Genomic DNA, 25,892 nt, shown 5'->3' on the forward strand with positions numbered 1-25,892 from the left:
TTTTCTGCAATGGTTTGCCTTTTTTATTCTAAAAGTCAGAAGCTGTTGTAAGGCAGTACTACTTCTCTCTGAGGCTTTAGAGCAGATCCCTTTAGAAGTGCTGGATGTTGCCTCGTGAATTTTGCACTCTTCACATCTTGGGTGGATTCAGTACACCGCTGAAAATGGAGCAGTTGCACTGAAGCGAGTGTAGTTACTTTGGAGCGCAGATGTCTCCTGTAATGTGAACATCTAACTGTACTACATGTATGTCTATTTCACAGTAGAGAGGGAAACATTTTGAATCCATTAAGTGTTATAAATACTTGAGTGTATTTTCTGTGTTAAATCTCAGTATTTCAAAGCTGCTATCCAGTACAATAGGGAGGCTCTTACACTTCGGTTATATGACTGTTGCTTTATTAACCCTTAGAGATTTACAGATAATCTGTGATAAATGAGAAATAGTTGCCTGAAGTACTTGTATACTTCATGCTTTCTTTTATATCCTGGATATAAATCTATACTAATCAGTATTTAGCACTTCGGTATTAGCGGAAATTCCTAAACCAGCGAGCGGGCAGTCGGTAAACGACTGCTGGAGGGGTCTGAGCAGAGCCAGGGCAGCGGGGAGGAGGCCGGCAGGGGAGGGGGCGGCGGGCTGTCCCAGCTCTCAGCTCTCCCCGGCCCTCGGCTCCCCTCAGCGCTCCGTGCGGCGGGCGGGGCGGGGCGGGGCGGGGCGGGGCGGGCCGGGGCGGGCCGCACCTGGCGGCAGCGATGGCCGCGGGGCCGGGGCGGTGCCGCGCCGGGGGCAGAGTCCAGCGCGGCCGGCGGCGGCCGCGGGAGCCCGGGACCGGCGCGGAAGATGCCGCTGGGGCTGAGGAGCAAGAAGAAGGACAAGTCCAAAGAGACCTTCAAGCTGGTGGAGAGCGAGGCGGCGGCCCCTGCCCCCGCGGCGGCCCCGGCGCCGTCGGCGGGCGCGTCGCGGCTGCAGTTCCACACGCAGCTGGCGCACGGCAGCCCCACGGGCCGCGTGGAGGGCTTCGGCAGCTCCCGCGAGCTGTACGCCAGGATCGCCGAGGCGTTCGGCATCAGCCCCGCGCAGGTAGGGCCGGAGCGCCCCGCCGGGCCTCCAGAGGCGCCAAAGGGCGCCGCGCTGCTCTCTCCTCCCTCCCTCCCTGTCTGGCATCCTCTGGCACGGGCTCTAGGGACGTGCCTACTGTACACATCTTGGGAGAAAATAATTCCCCTTGCTGTTCCATATGAGCGTTACCATACGGGAAAAGACAGAAGTGTGACTGCGTTTAGCTCTCACATGGTAAAAACAATGGTTCTCTCTACCGAAACTCCAGTGGCTCGGTGACCCTGTTGCCAGCTGCTGTTTGACACAGCCCTTGGGCACTGCTTCATTCCAGTCAAAAAAGGGCCAGCGGATCTATGAGGGTGAACTCCCAGGGAGGGGGTATGGTATCAATGCCTTAAATCGTACTACATTTTAAAATTTCAGCCGAATGTCATGTTTGAAAAGTTTTCTGCTTTGTCAGGTAATTATTTTTTAAAGGTTTACTGTTCAAGTGAAGTTATTTAAGTCTGTAAAAAGATTTTTTTATAAACTCTGCTGCCTTTTTGATCCTTTTTTTTTCTGAGCCATGTTCTAAACATTTGTTTGGATAATGATTCATTTGTGTTGGTAAATGCATTGTTTTCTCTTAGTTAAAAGGTAGTGGCCATATCAAGTTCTTCCTATGTGGTTCTGTGAACCTTAACCTCTGAGTGCAAATTGAAACAAAGTGCTAACATTTCATTATGCCTACGTGTGGCTGTACAGCTTTACTTGTTTTCTTCTTTGTAGCTGACTTTATTTAAAGTCGTAAAGACTGCTGCTACAACAGGCTTTGTTCTGAGTTTGCTGTGGCCTGACGTAGCATTTCAAACAGTAAATTGTGAAGGGGAAGTGGCAGTAGCAGTGAATACAGTTTACCAGTCACTGTTGCATTAAGTAATTAAAAGGCAATGCACTCATGTCCCAGACCTTCCCAGCTGCTTTCTGATCTGCTCTTTTGTTTTCTTTTCATCCTGAGCTCCTGTTCCCCTTTTGTTCTCTTCCATCTCAGTTATACCTTTTATTCTCAAGTTCTCATAATTACCAGATTGTCTTCTATTTTAGTTTTCTTCCTTTCACTGTTGAACCTTTGGCTCCACTGACTTGAGAAAGAAGAGCGTTCACAAAGAAACTTAATTTTGTATGAATGGTGTGCTCCTGTTTCTCCTGCTAGATCTATAATCTGACACCATCAGAGGTTTTAGAGGAAGCACCACATATCATGGGCATATATTGCCAGCCTTGAGCCAGACTAGAGAAGCTTCTTTTTTTCTCCCTAATGTTCCATTCCTTTTGTTTTAATTTCTTTTTTTATGTGTCTTATTGCTAAAAATGGATGGAGAATTAATGCTGGAGGCACTGAACTTAAAATCTTTTACTCTGTAAATTCAGTTGGCTTTAATAAAGTTGTATGAAATGAAAATAGTGATCAAAAATATCTCCTGGTGTAGAGGAGGAGGCACAGCAGAGTGACAAACCTAGACCAGAAGGTCATGCAACAGAATTTTGGATGGAGAAGATAGAACAGTGAACAGCAAGAACTGCGAAGAAACATGAATTGATTAGAATTTATTTTAAATGGTATTATTTATTCATTAAAGCTGCTTTTGGCCAGATAATCTGGTGTAAAGAATAATGCCAGAAGCTACATCTCAGCAAACTGAAAGACGCTGAGGTACTCAAATGCCACTTTTAGGTGTTACCTGTCTTGGAAAGTTCAGTGACCTAGCTCTGCTGAAGCCTGTGGGCAGTGTGATACCTGACTGCCTTTGGAAACAGGTCCTATCACAGAGATCTCTGCCCTGTAGTGGCTGAAGTGGAAAATAGTGGGGGAGTGGAGGGGAAGAGCTCAGTGTAGAGAGCATTCAGATAACTTTTGCAGAAGTGAGTACATTTAATACGATATGTGAGTTTACTGCAGGGTAGGCAAGATTATGGATTCTTGGATAAGTTCCTGCCTAAGTGTTTTAATGTGATTCTGAATGAGCTGTACTTGTAATCTGTCACTTCTCCTTTTGACTCCACATGGTTACAGCACCTCTTCTCTTTGGATCACATCTCACAGGGCCAGCTGAGTTTAGCTTCTGCTGGAGAATCCTTTCCAGGTTCCGTGATTGACTGCCAACAGTGATAGAGAGAAGTTTATATAAAACACAGTATTTGTTAGACAGACATTGACAGAAACTTCTGTGCAGACCTGGATGATGAGTAGGGTAGGATGGGGACAAGACAAGATGGGTGTAGGTTCAAAGGGGACGTTTGCTAGGTATCTATGAAGGAGAGGCATAACAGCAGCTTTTTCTGATGCTTTTCCTGTACTCACCTTTTCTTGTTTAGGTATTTCATTCTTCATCCACCTTCCTGGGTGCATATGTATCTGTTACCTGTTTTGAAGCTGATATCCAGCCTTCCTTTCTGCCTTCCTCTCTGACTTTTACCATGACCAGCATTTCTTTCTTTCCTGGGCCAACGTGACTTCTTTCCACAGGGAGGAGAAGTGAATATGGCTGCTAGCAATAGCTTGCCTGTATCATTGTCACTCAAACTGTAGGAAAAATAAAAACTCTCCAACAACGTTTTTTTTATGTTAGAGAATTAAGACATTACTTTATTCTGGCCAGGATGTTGTGGCCAGGTTGTGCAATAGAAATAATTTCATCCACACATGCCCGGGCTGTGCAGTGTAAATCATTCCATCACAGGTAATCAAACCCAAAGGAATTCTTGTTCAGTGGTCTGAAATGACACAATTCTTAGTATTCAATCTCCTGTTGGTTATTGATCCCTTCGCCTTCGATGCTAATTTGATGTGCATTCTTGGGTTTTCTTATCAGTGTTTTCCCAGACCAGCTATCTCTGAACATGCCAGGGGGTGATGTTCGGGGATAATGTCCTTTAATGTTCGCTTATCTCTGGTGTATCTTCTGTCTACTCCCAGTCTGTGGATGTTAAGCTCATTGGGCCTCTCCCAGTGAAGAGAGTCTTTTAAAGAGAAGGTTCAATTTCCTTTCCCCTGGGCAAAGGAGAGCAAACCCCTGACTAAAGTTACATAAAAAAAAAAAAGTTATATAATTTCCAACATCATTAGTATGAGTCTTGTTTGAAGCAGATCACATTGTTCTTGGCTTTTTACTTGATTACTTCAACAGGCTATCAACAAGAAAGCACAGAGCTAAAAATATATAGATAGATACAACTCTTAACTAACAACACAGCCCACACACAGTTACGTGTATGTTTCTATTTGCATAAATAATAGAAATATCTCCCCCTATTTTTTCTATGGGAGTTGAAGTAGGAAAAGTAGTTGGAAAAAGTATTTATCTATAGCTTTGACCATTCAGGATTACTACTCCGCTATGACTATTGGGAATGTTATGTTTCCCGTAAGGGTGAAAGTGCTGAGTGCAGCCTGTATGATAAATAAACGAGCACTGACTGAAGGACAATGTGGGTCTGTTAAAGCATTTGGTGGTGGTGTGCTCCTGTGAGAGCACATGGTAGGGCTTTAAAGTATTCAGAGTAGCTAATCAGGCACTGAGAACGTGGATATTAAAGTCCAAGGGCTATTCCTTGATCAGTTGAGAAGGGAATGGTAACCTGTAGAAGCTGTATGGACTTTTGGTTTGTCTACTTGCAGTTTGCACTTTTGATATTTTTTTGCTTTGAAAGGTGAAATATGGCCGGGCTGGTGAAGTAAACTTAATGCTCAGTGGGTGTGTCTGTCCAGAGTGCTTGGAGGTTGGGGTTTCTTTCACAGTGGAAGGAATTTTGCATCACAAGGGTAATTCATGAAAGGAGAAATCTTTCTGGCAGCAGTAAGGGCAGAAATGCAGCTCCCTCTTTCTCTTCAAGTAACAAGAGTTCAGCTGCTGAGCTTGTGTGTGGGCTGTTGTTCCACAGGCCTTGCCTCCTCATGCTAAACAGTCAAGTATACTGGGAGGCTGTGCCACATTAAACTTTCATAGAAGTATTTGATTTAAGCCTGTTCAATTTAAACTTCTGTGAAAGACTACTTACAAATAAGCTATTGCTGAAACTTGGGATTCTGAACAAAACTGTTCATTTAACAATAAAAAATCTGAAGTGTGTTTTAGAGAAAAGGGTCAGCTTTGAAATCCTCTTCACCAAAAGATTGAAAGTTTTATTGGTATGCTTATCTGTTGAAACAATTTGCTCACAATCTCGCCTACAGATTGAATACTTTAAATGAGCAAACTTAACACTCCCTACAAACCACCTCCTCCCAACCCAGTGGCAAGAATTGTTTGCTTGCTGTTTCCCTAAGCAGTGCTTAAATGTCACACCCATATTGCGTGTGATGCTTGCTGTGTCTTTTTCAAATACTTTAATTGAAAGTATTGGAAATATTAGTATGGAAATAACTGTATGGAAGAATTTACGCTGTAATACTTGTGTTCTTTGGGTTTAAAAATACCCAAGAGCAAGCAGTAAAACACTGAGTGCTTGTAAGATTTTGAATGTATTGACCAAGTTGCATACCGGACAGAGAACCAAGAGCACACTAGAACCTGGAGGAGCTGGTTGCTCGTCCTGTAGCTGCTGCTGGTCAAGGCTCCCACATTTTTCTCGGGGAGGATAAAGTGAATAAGTTACCTAGTAAATGCGTTGGTGATTTTTTGATACGATGACATCTACATATATAGGGAAATATCTCAGTGGGTGTTACATCTTGCTCGGAATTAAAATTCCCAGATCCCTAGTTCTTAAACAGAAAGTGATTATGATCTTCCCTATAAAGTTATCTGAGATCTACTGATTTAAAAGCATTTTTAATAGCTTCTGAGTATGTAGTCTATCAATCAACTTATTGTTGAGTCCTTCTCAAAGTGTAAGCTCAATATGGAACATGAGAGTATAATTAATGTATAGAATATGCAATATGGTACTGCATATGTACTTTATATAACACATCATGTAACCCTCTTTTCTTAGCTAATACCATTTTTTATATAACGCACGGTATAACCCTGGTTTTGTTGGCTAATGTGGTCTCTTGCAGTTGAAAACACAGATGCAGGGAATAATCTGTTAATAAACTTATTGGACAAATCTATTTTATAAAATTGTGCATAAGCCTCTAGTCTACAGCCACATGGCATTTCCTTGTTCTGAGTGCTGCAGAAGATAACCCTTGGTGAAGGAGGTATCCTAGATACTTTGTGACTGATGTAACACTTCTGATTTATAATATCTTGCTAAAGTTGTCATGAAATATCACAGCACTGGTATGCTGACTTCAAGACCAAATGCCTATGAAGGTTTAGGGTAAGGAGAGAAAAGACTTTACAATGAAAATTGCACATTGAATTTTTTATTGCTTTGTTTTTGGATAATAAAATTACTATTAAAAATACATGCAAAAATTTGAGTGAGTGGAAGCTATCCTTTTAAGTATTCAAATATAGAATCTGTCATTAGGTGCCGATATTAAACTTACATAAAATCTATGGAAAAATTCCATTTTTTAATTGATAGATCCCAGTTGTGTACAAATAAAGTTATGCTGTAACTGATAGATGGTGTAGTGATATATTTTTCTGGGTAGATACAATTTTAGTACATTACTCTTTGCATATATCTGTTCTGAGAAAAAGCAGTTGTTCACCAAAGAGGATGAAGAATGATTTAAGTTTTATTTTTGACTGGCTGATGCTCTCTCAGCCTTGTGGTTAGCACAGAACTGACTCACAAAAAATTCTGCAGACTTATAGGCTGTAGTAGGAATGCCATCCGGATGAAGATCTATAAAGAGAAACTCTGGATCAAGTTTCTAAATATCACATTTCTGCTCTGTTGCCAATTTTATCTATTCAAAGGTGTGACAGTATTTACTAGATGATTGTCTGTTTGACAAGGTCAGATGAAGGATGCTAATATCTAAAATGTAAAGACCGTGCTTGTTATTCATCGCAGGAACAATGAACAGAGAACTGAGTTGCCGTTTTAAACTGGCAAAGTTATGCAGCTTGAGAGAGCTGAAAATGTGCATGTGAACTTGATAACATCTGTTTTAATTGGATCTTCTTGTTTAAAAACAGAGCTTGTAATTAGAGATTATTATTATTATTATTATTTTCAATTTTCTACTAAAAACCTGATTAATTTCTCTAGGTGTTGTTAGTGCTGGAGTATTGTTTAACTGAAAACCTTTGCATTACCTGAGCAAATAAAACTAATGTCGATTAAGGGTGTGCTGTTACAACTTTCATTGTTGAATTAGGTGTTCGATTGCAGTGGATGTTTGATGGATTAGATGAGATAAGCAAGTAGCCATTGAAGTAAGGCTGTTTGGTGGGGGGTTTTGTTTGTTTTGTTTTTAAAAACAACAAGTAAACAAGAGCTCCTTCAAGGAGCACAATCTTTCTATTAACTTTCTGTTTTTAAGGTTAAAACTGCCATAGTTACAGAATCTAATTTCTAGAAAGCTCGAGAAACTTGAATGCTCTCTGTGAAATACATTAGTAAATGTATCCACTCTTCGTTTGATCTGGAATCAATTTAAATGTGTTGGTGACTTTCATTTCCACTTTTCTGCTTTCATCCAGTGATGCCGGAAGAGAAAAAAAAAAAGGCATTTGTAGTGTTCTGGTGTGGACAACCTGTGTCTGTGCCTCAGTGAAGTAGACTTTAGAGATTCTCCAAGTTTCTCTTGTAGTGCAGAGTTTCTCAGGTTTTCCTGCTGCCCTGTGCTCTCCGGTGCTGCCCAGGAGGAGGCTGTGTGGTTCCCTTGGCCCTCACTCCTCTCCTGCTACAGCTTGTAAAGGCTTCGGCTGCTGCAGTTACTGTAGCTGTGATGGGGTGTGTTGGGCTTGGCCAAATTCCTTCGTGCAGCTCCGTGATGGGCAAAAGCATCTCTGTGCCTTCGCAGTGCAGCTGGAGTACACTCATCCTGTCTATGCCCAGGACAATAAACCTTCCTGCTGAAGAGCTGACTTAAGTGTAGGGAGAAAAGGGAGTGCCTGGCACCCAGTACTGAAGGGGAATCCCTCAGAAAAGCTGATTTATAAATAAGCAACTTGCCCTTTTTATTAAGCCTTGCTTTTACTGAGCTGGAACAGGGGTGACCCCAACTCATGCTGGGGAAGGGTAGGAGCTAAGAAAGCCCACTGGAGACAGTGTGCTCTGAGCTAATGGGGGAACAGGGAACACATGGAGCAATACAAAACATTTCATGCTCTCTCACGACCCTTTTGTTTTGATAAGCTCTCTTCTTCCCATTAAACTGCTTTCAACCAATCAAGTTTTAAAGTAGTCCCTAGTGATCTTTGAATTGCGTGGAATTTGAGGTGGGTGAATGATGAAGCAGAAGATGGTGATGGCTCTTCAATTTGCTTACTCTAACCTCTGGTGCAAGCTGTAGCAGCTCAAGACGCCTCTCTCAGGGCTAGTATGCTGAGACAGGCCATGAGAGGCTGCTCACACGGGTAGGTCTCTTTCCTGTGCTCCCTGCCAGCTTTTATCTGCAGTTTGAGCTACTTATGCTTTGTGTTGTATGTGGTTGGAGATTATCCCTTCTCCTGGTACAGCTGGAGGAGAAGAGGTTTCATTCTAGCTATGGGTATATCACAGGGGTCAGAACTGTGCTCTCATTTTATCTTCCTATCCAGCTCACCAAACCTAATACACTGTTAATATGCTTGCTTTCCTTCTGCACAGATCATGTTTTGCACTTTGAACACTCATAAAGTTGACATGGACAAACTCTTAGGTGCACAGATTGGCCTTGAAGATTTCATATTTGCCCACGTGAAAGGACAAAGAAAAGAAGTGGAAGTTCTTAAAACTGAAGATTTGCTGGGGCTTACCATTACAGACAATGGAACGGGCTGTGCCTTTATAAAGGTAAACTTAATTAACAGTGAAATACTTTTTTTTATAGACGTTCCTGTTACTGTAATAGGTTAATTACTGGTTAAATGATCCTTTAGAACTATAACATCTTTTATTATCGTATATATGGCAAGTAAAGGATAAAGTCTCTTTTCTTTAGGTATATAATTCAAAATTAGTTCAGCTATGCTGTACTGCATGTCATTCAAAATTAGTTCATTTGTTCATTGCTTCTGTAATGTGTATCAGCTTTACAATGCGACCATTGTATCTCCTGAGCTACCCTGAGGTGGTAGGTGTTAGATACTGCTTGCATCTGCCCCCTCCTATTTTAAAGCGATTTTCTGATGTCATTTATTAGATGCTTATAGAACTTCTGCCACTCATGTGATAATGAGATCATGTTCTTTCAGTCTTTGGCTGTTCTCAGGGCAGAAGCCTTTGTGCTGTACAAGAGTAGGGGCAAGTATAGTACTTTTTCAGCTTTCCAGTATTGTTGCCTTAGACGGTGAATTACAAGGGTATGTATTAACACAATTTGCCACAATTAACTTGAGTAGCAAGTATGGGCAGTAACATACACCATATATTAATCATAATTGCTTTCCTTCTCCTCTTCTATATATGACCTACAGATAGTATGTTTTGAGACAAGTAGAGGTTGAGGAAATTATGTTACCCTTCTTGCTAGACCAGGTATTAGGAACCTTAATCACATCTGCCTTTTTTAGATTCTTTGCTCTAATATACTCCAATTACCCATTATTACTGAGGCATTAGCAATTATCTTTGATTACTGCTGCCCAAATTGCTGTTCTCATTGTAAACAGAGCTCCTTGTGTGGAGAGGTTATATTTTCTGTTCATTCCTTAGCTACCATAGGTATAAAACAAGACATGGTTTAGAAATTGGTTTGCCTGTCTTTATTGTGGAAAAATGGGGCTGAGGTCATGTTTGTGAAAGTCAATGATGCAGTGAAGGTTTCATCAAGCACTTTGGCAAAATCGTAGCGTAATTTTTATGTTGATAAGCAAAGAACTGTGAATTTCTAGTGATGGTATCTATGCAGCCCATAACATTCAGTCGTGCTGCTGCTTATGTGGCATTTTAAAAGAAGGCATTGAAAGCAGCGCTTCAGTGAGCAGTGTTCACGAGTGCAGCAGTGTGCAGTGACACTCCCTTTGTGCTTGGTTGGTAACAGGCAGGGAGAAAAGCCACCCCATGGACTACTGCACAATTGGAGCACACTGGAAAACCCTCACCACAGTAGCAAGACAAGCTGTAATTTCCAGTAAATTGTGTAAAACTCCTCTGAACAAATAGATAATTTTCCTTGTTCAGGCCTACTAATAAGCATTGTAATAAAAATGGTGCAGTCTTCATGGTAATGCATAAATTGTAAGGAGTTTCTAGGAGTTTACTTTGTTACTGTTCCATGTTTAGCTAATGGATCTTTTAACCCAGCATAGAAAACACATATACAAAAGTAAAAGCTGCATCTTTTTTATACTTGGTTGTCTAGGTAAATGACTAAGCAAAGACTGTCTCTAAAATTTTATAGAACTGTTTTTGCTTATATACATATATTTTCTTTGAAAATTTGTAAATATGTCCCATTCTTAATTAAAAATAAATACTAAATTTACTCATTGGTGGGTTGTTGAAGGTTGTTATGGGTTGTAGTAATTTTACTGGATTTTAAATAACAGGGAGATTTCTAAGTTTGATGTAGCAACCCAACCAATTTTAAACCTGACACTGAACTGCAGCGTTTTTTCCTATGAAATTCAATCTTGTTTTGCCTAACCAAGAACAAAACCTGGTGTCATTCTGCTTTCACAGATTTGTGTTTGGGGTACACGGGCAGGTGGGAAAAAGTATTATGGGGTCAAATTAGCATTCAAAGAACAGCAGTAGAACTTGGAGTGTGACTGAGTGGTGTACAAGGAGACATTATCAAATGGGGTATTCATTGCATAGGAAATACAGATCTTCATAGCTTCTCAATGGACTGTAGAACACTTGAAATACAGGCAATTGCATCTTAATTACTGTGACAATGTAGCTCGACTGTCTCAGTCACTTAACTTGGAGTGATGATAAAAACTTACACAAATAACAGCGAGTGAATATTATTTAAACTGTTCTAGTGTTGGGATCCAAGTGCAGAAGAAAAGCTAAACGAATATGAATTCAACATGTAGACTAAACATTAACTGAAGCCTGGTGGGACAGCTTTCAAGTCCTGGTAACAGAAATGCATTTGGCACCTGCTTTCTGGCGTGTACGATACCCGTGTCTACATTAACCAGAAGGCTTCTGTTTGGTTTTGATCTAGATTAAAATAAAAAGCGCTAGAAAGAGTTAAACTCAGCCTGAAGCTTAAAATCGTTGCAGTGCACTATAGGACACTGAGCACTGTCACACTTCCCACTGACTCTCAGATGAGGCTCCTGTGTGGGCTCAGCCATGCGCACAGGGACTGCGAGCAGCTTCTGGGATGGTTGCGCAGCCTGGCTGGCTGTCACAGCAGTAGGTGGCAATATGTTTATCTGCCTTGTCTCACTGTTACCTCACTCCAAGTTAGCCTGAGCAACGTCAGTCTTTGTTGGGAAGACTGTTATTCAGGAACACTTTAGAATTAAATTCGTCAATTTCACTGTGTCGTAGCTTTTCTATTCAGTAGCCATATAATAATGGCTTATGTGAGGTATGCGCGTGATGAACAAATATGACACGATGTAACAACAATAAACAGAATCACTGAGATTTTAAGTGTGATAAATCATAGAGGTATTTTAAAGGTTTTCCTCCATACTTTTAAAATTCCACTTCACAAATTCTGTAACTTCTGTTATGATCTTCAGACTATTTGTATTTTCCATGATACAGCAGCTAAAAGATGTTCTTATTCTTTATTATTTCAGAGGAAATCCTGTCATATACAGCTGTATAGTTTGATGAGGAAAATAGTAGTTTTACCTCTGGAGATGGGTCTTTTTAAGATTGGCCCTTTACAGTATGTAGTTTTTTATTATATAACACACATTTTTCAAGTCCCTGGACCATACTTGAGAAGAGGAAAATTCTGTTCCTATGCTTGTCAAAGTTATTAAATAAAAAACCCCAAAAAACTTGAATGAACATTCACATTAATGAGATGTTTGTGATCAGTTTTAATGCACAAAAAAATTAGGTTATTCATAACCTTTAATTTCTAAAGTATGGTTGCATAATTTTTTGGGGTGATTTTATATTCAATACTTATTAAAATGCTTTGTTTGAAAAATAATCCTTTTCAAAATATGTTTTATGATAATCTTGTAGACAAAACACACTACTGGAATAATAAGCTCAGTGGCATTGATGCTGTTGACTAACATCCTTGAAACTGTGGTGTCACCTCTTAAAAAGTATCACCTATTAAAGAAATGTTTCTAATTCTGATGTTTGGGTTTTTTTTAAACAATAGCGAATCAAAGAAGGCAGCCTTATGGACCAAACCAAAACGGTCTGCGTGGGTGATCACATAGAGACTATAAATGGAAAAAATGTGGCAGAGCGTCGGCATTATGAAGTTGCCAAAATGCTGAAAGATCTCAAGAAGGGTCAGAAGTTTAAGCTGGAGTTGGTAGAGCCTATGAAAGCATTTGGTGAGTGACCTGACTGTCCACCTTGTTCAGTAAAACACCTTGATAGTAAAATCCCAACAGTACATTACATTTTAAGTTCATTTGCAGAATGCTGCCAGGTGTCCACCTAACGTAATATAACAACTACAAGAAAGTACAAATATTTTTTTCTTTGAAGTGGAAGATTTATGAATGGATTTTCTTCCATCTTGCTTCCTCCAGCAGTCATCCTGGTGTGGGTTACCTCAGCCTGAGCCTTCATCTCAGTCTCTTTTGCTACTACATGATGTTGGAAAATAAGTAGAGGAATTGTTTCATAGGTACAGTTTTAAAGCATGGATATCCTAATGTCACTAATGTCCTGATCCTTGAAACTTCTTTTTTCCTCTCTTGATACATAATCACTGTGGTTCTGTGTGTCAGACTTTTCTATTTCTGTACTCTTTACTTGGGCCTGTGCTCTCTAATGCAGAAGGAGGCTGCAGAAAACACTGTCTGGGATTCCCCAGAGCACCTCCTTTGCTAGCTGCCTGCCTGTTCTCCCTCTCCCCAGCCTTTTTGTGGATCTCCAATCATGTAGTAAATGTAGGTATATTCAGAATTGGAAGAAAGCAGTATGGCAAAACTCTGTCTCTACTTGCCACCTGCATGCTATGAGCAAGTGCTGCTTAAACAGGAGGAATGCATTCCCACTGCTAATTCTTGTATATATTAATTCTGTCCGTGTAACAAACAAACAAACAAGGTAGGTTTCACTCAGGCAGTCAAAATAGAGACTGAGTTACAATTTTTATTATCTCCATTTTTTGTATCTTACCCAAACTATGTAGCATTTTCCTGTAATAAAAACTTCAAAATAGTGCTAGATCATAAATTTGTATGAGGCCTTCTACACACCTACAATAACAGTCACTTCAAAATCGCCATTTCTGCTACAGCAGCATAAGCTTCAAGTGTTTATTTTTAAAATTTTTATGTGTTAAGTTTACAGCTACTGTCATACACCAGTCTTGACACTTGGTGTCAGAATAGCAGCAGAAATTGAAAATGAGAGAAATGCGAAGATTTCTTTTTTGTTTCGGTGCTTCTGTGAAGAATGAGGGTTAAGAGTTGATCTCTAATGTGTTTGTATATAAGTTGATAGTCTTGTTAAGTAAATGTGTATGTTACACATTGTGCTAAAAAATTGCATATGTAGTCTATAACAATTAGTAATGCAGCAATGCCTTTTTTAAATATGGGCCTATAATTTGTGTTCAGTGCTAAAAGTGTTACACAGTCTGTAAAGAGCAGGGTAAATCAGCATTTGATAGATGACTTCAGACATAATTTAATAGCATTTACTTCAGTCAGGTGACTGAGATACATTTTAGTCTGCCTGTGATGTAGAGAAGGAAATGCACTAATTTCATGGCAATACATTTTATCTGACATTGAATTAAGAGGCAACCAGATCTTTGTGGACAGATTTTTGGAAGATGCATGTTATTTTTTACTCTACAGAAGTGAACTTGCAAGTTGCAGTGCTCAGTAGGTTAGAACATCCTGCCTCTAGCCTTAGGTACAGTTAAGCTATAGGCACGAATTTATTCAAGATAGGGCTTAAGCTGCAGCTTAAGCACTAAGAATAGCCCCAGAGGAGATGACAAACAAGATCCAGATCCTGCTGGACAAGTAGGTGCTGAATTCCTGTTTATTTCAACAGAATTTGGTGACAGTATAGAAATAAGAGACAAGCCTCTGTGTGAATTTTTTTTTATTTTTCTTCCTCTCAGCAGAATGTGAAATAAGTATAATTTAGTGGTTGGATAGCCTCTAGGCAAGGCTTGTAGCACAGAATTAAAGATTTGTACCAGTCACAAGCTGGCCCTCTATAAATTGTGAAAAATTAGTAGAAACAAAGCAAAGGCAGCATAACATAAACTCTGCATTTTATTTAGGAGAACAAGAAAAAAGTTTCTGTAATAGCCAGAGTGCTTTGGTCCAAAGTACTTCATATAAAGGTTATGTCAAATCATGGGTTTTGAGCTGATAATGGGGACAGAATTTGAAAAATATAGGGTTGTTTTATTAGGAATTACTTTTTGAAACCAGTCTAACAGAAATGATTACGATCTTAAGAATGTTTTAAACTGTCCTTGAAGCAATAAAAGGATTAAGAAAAAGTGTTGATCCTATGTATATTTATAAGAGACTGTGACATACCTATTTGTAAAATAAAAGCAAATAAAATTTACTTTTCAAGATCTGTTCAGCATAACAATCTAGATTTGTGACTGCTTGTGCAAGAATGATGAGTTGAAATTTATCTGAGCAAAATTAATATGACATGTTAAACTCTTATTTTTGAGAAGAACTTATTAGAAAGGCCTGCTATTTTAAGAGGAGGAATAATCTGTTAGAGAAAACAAGACAATTAAAAACAATTCTGCAAAATTACCTTCTCTCTTCTAGCACTTTCCAGGTTCATTTTGTAACTCTCATGTCAGTGAGTATATAAAGCCTTGCCACTCTTGAATGTAAAACCGTGTCCTGGAACATGAAAGCCAAATCTTAAATGATTCCATGCTCCATTTACTAACTGGGATGCCCTTACCCAAGATTAAACAAGAAAGGCTGAATTCAGGTGAAAGGAAACTTTGGGTAGACCCAGATATTCTTCCTAGAGATTTATCAGCTGTGAAATAAGTTTGGTGAAACCAGTGGAAAAACTCCTGTGGATCTGCTAATGGACATTTCACCTCTGTGACTGCTGATAAGCAAATTGTCAGCTCAGCTCAATGTGGCTCATCATCACCTGCTTAGCAGGAGTGTTTGCACCTTTGCATCAGTGAATGATGGAAATGTTGCAATGGTAAACCTGCTATGTGTTTTGCCTGAAAGACCAGAATAAATCAGCAGTTGGCTGGTGACTTCAGCTGTTATGTAATATTAAGGTATAAATACATCTACTTCTCTGTAGAATGGGGAAATAAAATTACACAAGGTGTAAATATGAAGTGAATGCTTAGGTATATTGGTCAGTGGAAGTCCTAGCTTCAGTGCAGTTGAGTAAATATTGGAATTTGAAGAATTTGAAGACAAGAAATTGCCGGCAAAGATATGCTTAGAATACAGTTAATTTAAATTTTTAAATATGCCTATATCTTGATGAGAATAAAATTTGAAGAAAAGCTAATAACCTAAGCAGATATATTCTGTCATACCGTATACTTAATTTTGTTTGGTATTTTATTTTTGTCTTCAGAAAAGCTGGAACCAAGATCCAAAGGTAGAACTTTGTCAGAGGCTAAAATCTCCAAAGGGAGAGAAACACTTCGCCTGCGAACCAAAGGCCCTGCTACTGTGGAGGAAATGGTATGGTGTGGTATATCCCCTTCAGTAGTTCAATCAACTAGCTTCTGATTTATTCTTCCCCAAGGCTGATAAGCAGGAAGGAAAAAATCTGGATTTTACAAAGCTTGTGGGACTAAAGAGAACAACTAAAGTTGAAGACTAGCAGGGATAGGATGGGTCTGAGGAACCTGGAAGCAGAGAACCTGTATTTAGATGTCATGGATTACATGGATGAATTTAAGGCAGAGTAGAGCAAGGAGTGCTGAAAAGAGAGAAGGGAGGAAAAAAGAGGTGGGATGGTTGAAGAATTGGTTCAATTTCTGACACTGTGAAGTGTAATGGGTTGGTGTAGGGGTTGTTGTTAGGAGAGGCTAATTAGATATGTGGACATAAATATGTGCAAAAGCAGGATTAGAGTTTGGTGAATAAATGTTTATTCTGGGCTCTTCTAAAGCTGATGAGGATTTGATGAAGATCTTTATTGTCAGGAGATGTAAGGCCCCTGTTCAGTTTGAATGTGTGAGCTGTATTAGGAGAAAAGCGCATGTTTATGAGAAGAGGAAAAGAGAGTGGAACAGTGTGTTTTATTTGTAGATTTTGTTATCTAGGTGGCCAACATGGGACTAAAGGATGATCAGTGGTACATTGCTGGTTACTTTGAAATCTGCATGGATATAATCATACTTTTTTTCTTTTGTCCCTTTATTTCAACAAAGCCAACTGAAGCTGAAGAAAAAGCAATTAAAAAAGTGGATGAGCTTCTTGAAACATACATGGGCATAAGAGATATTGAATTAGGTGAGTTTTTATCAGATACCTTATTACAAGATTAAATAATTTCTCGTTTTCTGTAGTCTAAAATGTATTGAGTACTTTAGTCTCTGGATGTAAGCGAAACAAAATTTGGCTAGCATGCAGTCTCAAAAACTTGCCTGTATTTATATGAATGTGTTTGTCTGATAAAAGAATCTCCCTTCTACTTCAGTCCTTATGATGTAATTAATTAATTAATCGTCTCTTCTTCCTGCACATTATCTATACACCGTTGCATAAATTTTTTAGTTGCTTACTATTAACTGTCAACACTGTATTCTTTCTGGCATATATTTCTCAGTGGATCTTGTGTGTGCCACAGTTTAGGATTCTTAAGGATAAGTATTTTTATTTGCTTTTTTGCCCTTTGGCACAGGCACATCAAAGTTTATTACTAGGGTTTGAATCTTAAATCTTCATCAGTGAAAGGGCAACTATTTAGCAGGGGAGCTGACAGAATAATTGCAAAAATTTATCAAATTCTCAAACCTGTATTCTGACGAACGTGAGAGGGCTTGTAGAATATTTACTACTTATCAGAATCGTCAGTTTATAATGAAAAAACTACTTAACCCCAGTGTCATAAGTTCCTTAAAGATGCACCAAACTTGTCCTTGCAGCTCTTGCTTTTCTTCCTAATTCTGACAACAACTGAATAGACTTTCTGTTTGCGTGGGAAGAAGCTGCAGTCTAGCTGTTGTAGCCAACTGTGGCTGGTGTAGTCCTCCTGGGATCTTGTGGAACTGCTGGTACTGAGACAAAGAGGAAGGTATTTAATGTTATGGTAATGTCTTAAAAAAACCAGAAAATCAGCCAAGAATAAGGAAAGGATAAGCTAAATGGAAAGTGATCTTGGAAATAAAGCTTTCATGAGAGAGAAGTGGAGAAGGCCAAGCAGAAGAGAAAATAGGTCTGGCATGAAGCTGCAGAGGGCAAAACATTGGGGCTGGAGGGGCAGCAGTTAGCACAGAGGAATGAAAACAAAGGTGGTTATCTGAATAGCCAAAAGGCCTTTGTTGGCTGCTCCTACCAGGAATCATCTGACTGACAGATTCTACTAGTTCTCTCACAGGAAAAATGGTAGGTGAAACAGTATTTGTCCCTCAGTGTAAGGCAGAAGTGGGCTTTCTGGCATGGAAGAGAGGGCAGAGCTGCCAAAAACTTGAGTTCTGTTTCATAGGTTATGTCTAAACTTTCCTATTCCCAGAAAAGTAGAAGTTCTCAAAAATCCTGTTCCCAGCAGCTCTAATATGTGATTCTGCTGCCATGTAATGTGCTCCTGGGAGCCCTGTGTGGTGCTGAGCCATGTTTAGGTTAGGGAGGATTCCGTGTCCTGTCTCACTCCTGCAACCTCTGCGTCTCAGTCCATCTCTGGCTCAGGCTTCAAAGCTGAGTCTCGTGCCAGCTGTCCCTCTGGGAGCTGTTTTTGTCCTGCAGCTGTTGCAGTCCCGGCTCAGGCTGGGCTTCTGGAAGCTCCTGTCCTTGCAGGTTACTTCCAAGGTCCCCAGGCTCTTTGCCCTACAGGAATAAGCAGCTATAGGTGGCCTGCTTTTGGTGTCCATGGGAACAGTCCTGTGGGAGCTGTGTTTTTGGCTCTCAGTACTGTCAACAGGATGGCTCTTGCACAGTAGACTGAGAAGTTCAGCTTTCAACACATATGATTGATTTAACAGCCAAGTACCTGATTCTTGGGTAGTTTTCCCAATAATCCCTTAAATTTTGTTTTACCCTAAAAAAAAATTTAATGCCCTTCATCTTTCAGTATGTAGTTTGGAAAACTTTCAAAAAATGCATTAAAAGAATACTCAAAGAAGAAAGAGGTCTTTGTTTGTGGAGAGGCTCTCTTCTTCCCAGCTGGGTGGTTGTTTTGTCCTTCACCTCTTCTTTTCCTCCTCAAAAGGTAGTGAAACCAAGAGAAGCTGTCAGAAATCAAAGACTATAGGGTTCATGTAGCTTTAGTTTGCACCCTTGAAGCTGTATCCTGGAGTTCAAATCTGAGAGTCAACAGCCAACCGTGATGACAAAACCCCCCAACTTTATCATTTTAAAACAATTAAACAGCTCGAGGACTCTTTTGGAAAGGAGAGCTAATCACCTGTCACAAATCTGTTCAATTAACACATGTCAGTTTTTCACATACTGGATGTGATCAGTCACCCATGAAAATGAAATATGAGGAAAAGATTCATTCAGAGAATGCCAATCACCACTTAGCTCGAAATTTCACTCATTACTCAAGCCAGATTAGTTGAAAATGCAAGTCATCACAATGCACAGCTGACAAGTGATTAAGATCTCAATCATTGCTCACTTCCATGCAGTTCTGTTTGTCAGAATCTTTGGATGTCAGTTAATGTTGCTCTTTCATCTCCATTAAAATGACACTTCCATGGTGTGATTGAATTCTAAAACAGTGCCCCAGTTTTAAGCCATAAGTTAGAAAGAAAGGAAAGAAAAACTAATGTAAAATTACAGACAGAATTAAAGGTGAGATAAAGCCCTTAACTTTTGCATAGTTAAGTATCTTGACAGTTTCATGAACGACTGACTAAATCTACAGGCAAATCCCTAAACTGGAACAAAATGCTTGGAAATTGTTAAAGGAAATGCATGCACTTTTTTTCTGGCACCGCTTTTTGAATTTTTATTTTCAGAAATCTAAATGCTGTTGAGATTTGCATACCTGCTTTTGGATGCACTTTTACCTTTTTATTTCCTTACTCCTTTTTACTGAAAACTGGACTTAATGCACAGATTTGGTAGTTGGCTCTGGAAATGTATTCTTCAGCCATTTTATGGGCACATTAGAAATTGAGCCAAAGCTTGACTTCAGCATTCTTTAAAACATAAATGCACAGCTGAGAGATAATTCAGGTTATTTTAAATTCTATGGGTCCTTTCTGGTAAAGGAATTTGAGCAGTTGATTAACAGAAGTGTCTCAGGAAACAGTGTTATTGAAAAATACTGGCTTTTATTTTTCAAATCAGTAGGACTGGAATTGTTATAGACTGTATTTAATCCCAAAAATTCACGGTGGGAGGGAGACTGGATCTACCCCCCAGGATGCTACTGATTGTAAAATGAAGGCAAAAAGGGCTTCCTGTCTAATTTTTTTTTCACCATCTTTTGGCTTCATCCACCGATATTTTTTGTTCCCTTTTGTTCCATTTTTCTGCTTTTGGATGATTACTTCCTTTCTGTTGCTCCCTATAATATTATCAGACATGAGGTATCATAAAATCATTAGGGTTGGGAAAGACCTCCAAGATACCATCAAGTCCAGCCTTTGACCAGACACCACCATGCCAACTAAACACAAAGTGCCACACACTTTCATTCCTTGAATACTTCCAGTGATGGTGACTCCACCACTGCGCTGTGCACCCCATTCCCATGCTTAACCACTCTTTCAGTGGAGAAATTTTTCCTGCTGTCCAACCTGAACATCCCCTGGTGCAGTCATGGGCTGCCAGCTTCTCCAGGAGAAAGCTGTGGAGGACAGTATCAGAGGCTTTATGAAGTCCAGGTAGACACACCCACAGCCATTCCCTCATCCTGTAGGTGTCACCTGGCCATAGAAGGGGAGATCAGGTTGGTCAGGCAGGACCTGCCTGTCCTAAACACATGCTGGCTGGGCCTGATCCGCTGTTTGTCCTGTACAGGCTGTGTGATCACCTTCAAGATAGTCTGTTTCACAACCTTCCACCACTGAGATCAGGCTGAAATATCTTTGCATAGTCTGTCTTTGTTTAAAAAATTTGAAGTATACTTCTCCACTCCTGACTTTATTTTTCCAACTTACTATCTAGTCAAAATATATTAACAAAAATATCTTTTATCTTTAAAAAGTAAGTTTATATCCTTTTTTGTCACCCAAGCTTCTTCTCTCAGCTCACAAATCCAACCCATCAATATTCAATAGATGTTTCTATCTCTAAATGCTTTAACTGAAGTGATATTCTCCCTGAATCTGTTGTTTTCTTCGCCTTCTGTCACCAGACTTTCTTTCCCAAAGGATTTTATTGTATACACTCTGGGGTATATTGTTTATGGCTGTTCGTTTACTCTGAAGGAATAATGGGAGTTTTTTGAAAAAGGAAGGGCAGCAAGTCCAGTTAAACTAAAAAACTTCTCCACTTCAAGAAGAACTGGTACTTAAGACAAAGGAGCAAGAATAAATATTTCTAATAGTTCCTTGAGTACCAGATCTGACAATATTCAACATGAAATTTAAATAAAGTTAAGTACCCGAAACTGCAATAACATGCTTCATTTTCTGCTTTAGAGTGACAGGACAGAATGTTTGTTGCCTTTTGATGAAGGCAAAACTTCTAATAGCATTACAGCTAAATAAATATTGAGGTTTCTGTCAAGACAGGATATAGGTAGCAAAACCACTATGTAAGGTAGATAATAAGAATGGCAAGCAGAAGGTAACTTTCATGGCTTGTGGTCCATATGTCTATAAAAAGTGAAAATGAGGGTTTTGTGAAAATCTTTCCAGTTATTTTAAAGGAACTATGTTTAAAAAGCCAACATATTACTTTGTTCATATTCTGGGAAGCCTGATATTGAACTTTGCAGTTAAAATTGACAAGACTTCTGATTAATTTCATCACTTTTAAGATTGCTGAACTTTTCACATTTTATGTAAAAATTTATCAGGTGTTAACATTGCCTGAAGTGAAATGAAAAAAAGGGAAAATCTGAAAACAATTGAGGCTCTTTTGACTGTGGAAAAATATTCTATTGGAATAAAATTCCTGTAATCACTTACTGTGCAGCTCTTACAAGAAGCAGTGGGGAAAAGGGAGGGGAGCGGAGACAATTTGGCACGAAACTGACACGCTCTGAGAACCAGCAAAGTTCTCTTCAAGCTGGCAAGTATCTGCTAAACGCCTTGGCACTCAGCAGGCTTTGATTTGCCGTGAGAATTCCGCACTGCAAATGTCACTGTGTGAACAGCAATGTTCCGCACAGCTGTGCCGCCCTGGGAGCGCCGTCCCGCGGCTGCGGCAGCCGCCTGGGCAAACGGGAGCGTGTTCACGGGGTGCCGGAGAGAACCGGCCAGCTTTAGCATTTCTGGGTGCGTGAAAGTGGTGGAGCAGGGCTCTGCTGGGCGCATTCGAAGTCCCCGGTGGTGTAAGCGGTGTAGGAAGCGCAAGGGAAAGCTGGTGCCGGGCGGGATGGATGAGCGGCAGTGCAGCCGGGCTGGCGCTGGAGGTCAGCACCACGCTGCCGAAAGAGCTCTGCCCCGCAGGCTTCCCGAGAAGCCTATTGCATTACATCGGGTGGGTCTGGGCATGCGAGCGTGCCTTAATAAATGTAGTGCTTTAAATGTGGCCTGGCAGTGCTGATTAGAGTTACTGAATACAGATTAAGACGGTTTTATTTGAGGCTGCTTTAGCACAGTGGTGATGTTCTGATTCCTGCTTGACTGGGTTGATTAGCTAAATTTAGTGGATTTTGTTGTCAAGTTGCATAAATCTATAATAAACCAGTTTTTACATTCTATTTCATTATTTGGGAAGCTCAGTCTCTAAAGAAAGTTGTGTTTTGGGTTACACTTTCTATTAATGACAGTTTATTATGTGCAATTCTGAAGCTTCAGCTAGGGCAGCTGGATTGTGATATAATGCCATATTGTCTTATTTTATTGCTGCTGTGTGTGTGTCATATGGTTCTTCCATATCTCTTGGCCAATTTATCTTAAAAATGGCTAAATTCCTTGCTCCCACTCTGCTTGACACACTTGTCTAGGTCCTTACTCTTTTAAGGGCAGCTTTTTCTAAATATCTGCTGTAACAATACCTTCACATGTTTGCTCTCATGGCACCTTGCACAGCTCTTTTATCTCCAGCCTTCTCCCTGTGTCTATAAAAAGTAAGTTCATATCCTGCTTCATATCCAGGAATCGGTGGAGTTTCAATTATACTCTTCACCCCATTGCCTCCAGGGCTGCTTCTCAGTAAGTGGCTTCTTATGCCAAGTTGTCAGGGAATAGAGAGTGGCATTGATAGGACAAATCCTTGTGTTCCACTTGCCAGGAGCAAGAGTCCTCTCTTTAATGCCCATTTCCCATCCAGACTTGTCTGAATCAGAGTCCCAGAAACTTCACAGGGGACACAGAGAGAATCAGTGCAACAGGGATAATGTTTCTTCTGGCAGGGAAACTGGTCCTGAGGATTCTTGAGAACCACTAGTGGTGCCTGGAAGCTGGGTTACACTTGAACTGTCTCCATCACAGCAGTTTATTTGTCGAGATTTACATAAATTTTTCTTGGACAGCTTTGTGTAGTTTGACACACTGTGATTGTGTTTGGAGCCTCACATCTGAACACAGTTAAAATCAAACCATCAAGTTTCCTCAGAATTACTGTTGTTGACGTTTACAATGTGGAATATGGCTCAAGCTTGCTTACAGCTTGTTACATGCTTGCACAACAGCAAGTGCTGTTTGCCAGAAGTTCATAACTGTCAATACATTTGAGCTGAGTTTTAGGTCAACGAAATAAAATTAAATAAATTTAGTAGAACTTCAGAGCAGGGAAAGTTTATTTATCTTTTTATCAGAGAGATTTTGCCATGTGTATTCAATACAGTGTATGTGGTAGGTGGCAGACTGCCCCAGTGAAGATGTTTTTCTGTGGCTTCAAAACTTACTTCTGTTTCTCAGGCACTGTATTATGTGTTTTCCATTTGGACCTCCCTCTGAGAAAAGGCTAGAAGCTATCAAATCATTCACTATGGCAATTGAATTTGGTATGCTCATGAAGAAAGTGGTGGTTATTTGATGTGTAACAAAAGATGGAGGACATCTTGCAATTTAGGGCAGGTGTGTAAAGTAATCACAAAATGAAGCAGACGTGGAGGTTTCATCTATTGTACAATACCATCATTTTCTTGTGAATTTGAACAGAAGCTGTGGAGCAGAAATACAGTTCAGCAAATAAACTGTATTCAGCAGTGCTGTTTGTGCTGAATGTGTCTTACAGGGCATTCTGCATCCCTCAAACCACCGTAGATTGCTGCCAGTGGTTCTCTGGGCCCAGCTTAAGTAGGAGAAGCCTCTGTGCTGACTCTTTTCACCCCTCATGGAGGTGCAGGTGCCATGAGCAAGAGAGATTAGAGCCCTCACAGTTTTCATTTCTCTAATATCCATGGATTGCCAACATCCAGTGTTGTTTGGGATAGACTTCTAAGTTTTCCTAGAATCTGAGAGACTGCAGTGGCAAAAGGTGAGAGATGAGCACAGCAGCTGAGGAGTGAAGCAGCAGCAGCCCCAGTGTAGCCATTTTAAAACTGAGATCTGACACTTGATAGATTCTGGTACTTGTGTGTTAAAGAAGACAAAATGCTGGACTGTATTAGTATACAAGATATCACAGTTTACCTCTGTTATATCACACCTCTTCTTTCATTTTCCTGGATACCAAGATGTTCCCAGTCTTTGGTGGCTCCAGTCTATGTGCACAGCAACAAGCCCTTTCTCTTGCTTCTGCACAATTTGAACCACCTGGCTGAGATTTTCAGAAATAACCTTTTCTCTTTCTAGAAGCATAAGCACAAAAATTTAAGTACATAATTCCTGTTGAATCCTAAATTCAGCTGGTAGACTTTGCATCTCCCTAAGATGACCCTACCAGGTTTTGAAAATAGACATCCCAGAGGTATCTTGGCCCTATGTGTTAGCTGTCACTTTCATGATAATCACATTATTTTGTTTTGTTGCTCTTTAGCTGCAACAATGGTGGAAGCTGGAAGAGACAAGAAAAACCCTGATGAATTTGCAGTGGCATTGGATGAAACTCTTGGAGACTTTGCATTTCCAGATGAGTTTGTATTTGATGTGTGGGGAGCAATAGGTGATGCTAAGCAAGGACGACTGGAATGAGAACTGTGCAGTTCATCAATCCCTGTTTGAAAACACAAAATGATCTGCAAACACATACATTGGAATTTTAACAATTTTATTGATATAAATTCAGGGTGCTTTGCACAAGTATTCTGACCTGAGACTTTCCTTTGCAAGGGAAGATTTCTAATAGAAATGAAGGTAAACCCAAAGTTCTGATAACTGCAATTTAAAACATTTAATTTACATACAGAAATCACTGTGAGGAGTGTGTCAAGGTGATATATTTATACAGAAATTTTATGAAAATGAGGTATTTTTTATTGTACATACGCTTTGATACCAGTATTCTGAAAAGTGTTATACATAACAAGGAGTTTGGATTATTTTATCTCTTTAGAGAGGTTTATGAAGTTGTTATGAAACTACCTAGCTTCATGCTGCAATTCCCTGGTTTTCTGTTGTCCCTATAAATTCACATACACAGAGAGCTGGGAAAAACCTAAAGACTTAGATTTTCTTACAGTTTGGCCTGAACATGGACTGTAGGCAAGGCTGGAAGAAGCTACCCTGTTTCTTTAGAACTCAAATTCAGGTAAAAAAATTGCTCTGAAACATGGGAACTGAGATCTTTGCATGAGAAAGACCTGCTTGCATTTGAGTCATAATATGCTCTGTCTGGGTATTACTGAGGTAAGTAGAGTAGAAATGCTTAAATGAGGAAGCTGCTGCTTTATTCAGATGCCATATTATTGCAATAGGAGCTAAATAGGAAGAAGTAAATGTTAATTTTGATTAAATGCATTTGAATAATATCTGTAATTTGGCACTGGAGACTACAGTGTATGACTAAGTGCTTAATTGATCTTTGCATATGCTAAATGGTATCTTGAGATCCCATGAAGTTCCCCTCTTGTCTTTTTTTTTTTTCCAACATGGCAACACAAGAGAGAGATTGAAGGTGTTCAAACGCAAAAGATACTATTGTAAAGTCACAAATAATTGCAGTTTAGATGACAATGCATGCCTAGACCCTGAAAAATATGTTAAACTAATTTTAGGTATTAGGATTTCCAATTATATTGTACATAAATGTTTATTTTAACTGCTAATTTTTTACTAATAAATCTGTGATTATTGAAAATGAAATTGAACAAGAATATGGGGTCTGACCTGGGAAGGTGTCATAGCTTTTTAGTATTTTTATATTTGCCTAAGAATATAAAATAATAGTTACTTTTTTCTAAGTACCTACCTGAAGAAAATATCTTTTCACTGTCTTACAGAGGTCTCTTAAAATAAAAACTATGCCAATAAATT

At 39.7% G+C, this 25,892-nt stretch overlaps 1 protein-coding gene across 1 annotated transcript; it reads left to right on the plus strand.

Annotated features, from left to right (window-relative positions):
- Positions 1 to 742: 742 nt before the first annotated feature.
- Positions 743 to 25,892, plus strand: GIPC2 (GIPC PDZ domain containing family member 2). The gene is made up of 6 exons (XM_085067900.1): positions 743 to 1,084; positions 8,762 to 8,947; positions 12,408 to 12,588; positions 15,815 to 15,924; positions 16,620 to 16,701; positions 24,457 to 25,892. Exons 1-6 carry the CDS (start codon positions 845 to 847, stop codon positions 24,609 to 24,611), a joined length of 954 nt encoding a protein of 317 aa, XP_084924026.1. The 5' UTR covers positions 743 to 844; the 3' UTR covers positions 24,612 to 25,892.

This window comes from Lichenostomus cassidix, chromosome 8, assembly GCF_008360975.1.
Source record: "Lichenostomus cassidix isolate B80296 chromosome 8, HeHo_3.0, whole genome shotgun sequence".
NCBI classification, from domain to species: Eukaryota; Metazoa; Chordata; class Aves; order Passeriformes; family Meliphagidae; genus Lichenostomus; species Lichenostomus cassidix.

Coding starts and splice junctions, on each gene's coding strand:
- GIPC2 (XM_085067900.1), top strand. CDS start 845: ATGCCGCTGGGGCTGAGGAGCAAGAAGAAGGACAAGTCCAAAGAGACC. Junction 12,589..15,814: donor AGAGCCTATGAAAGCATTTG/GTGAGTGACCTG, acceptor TTTTGTCTTCAG/AAAAGCTGGAACCAAGATCC. Junction 16,702..24,456: donor CATAAGAGATATTGAATTAG/GTGAGTTTTTAT, acceptor GTTGCTCTTTAG/CTGCAACAATGGTGGAAGCT.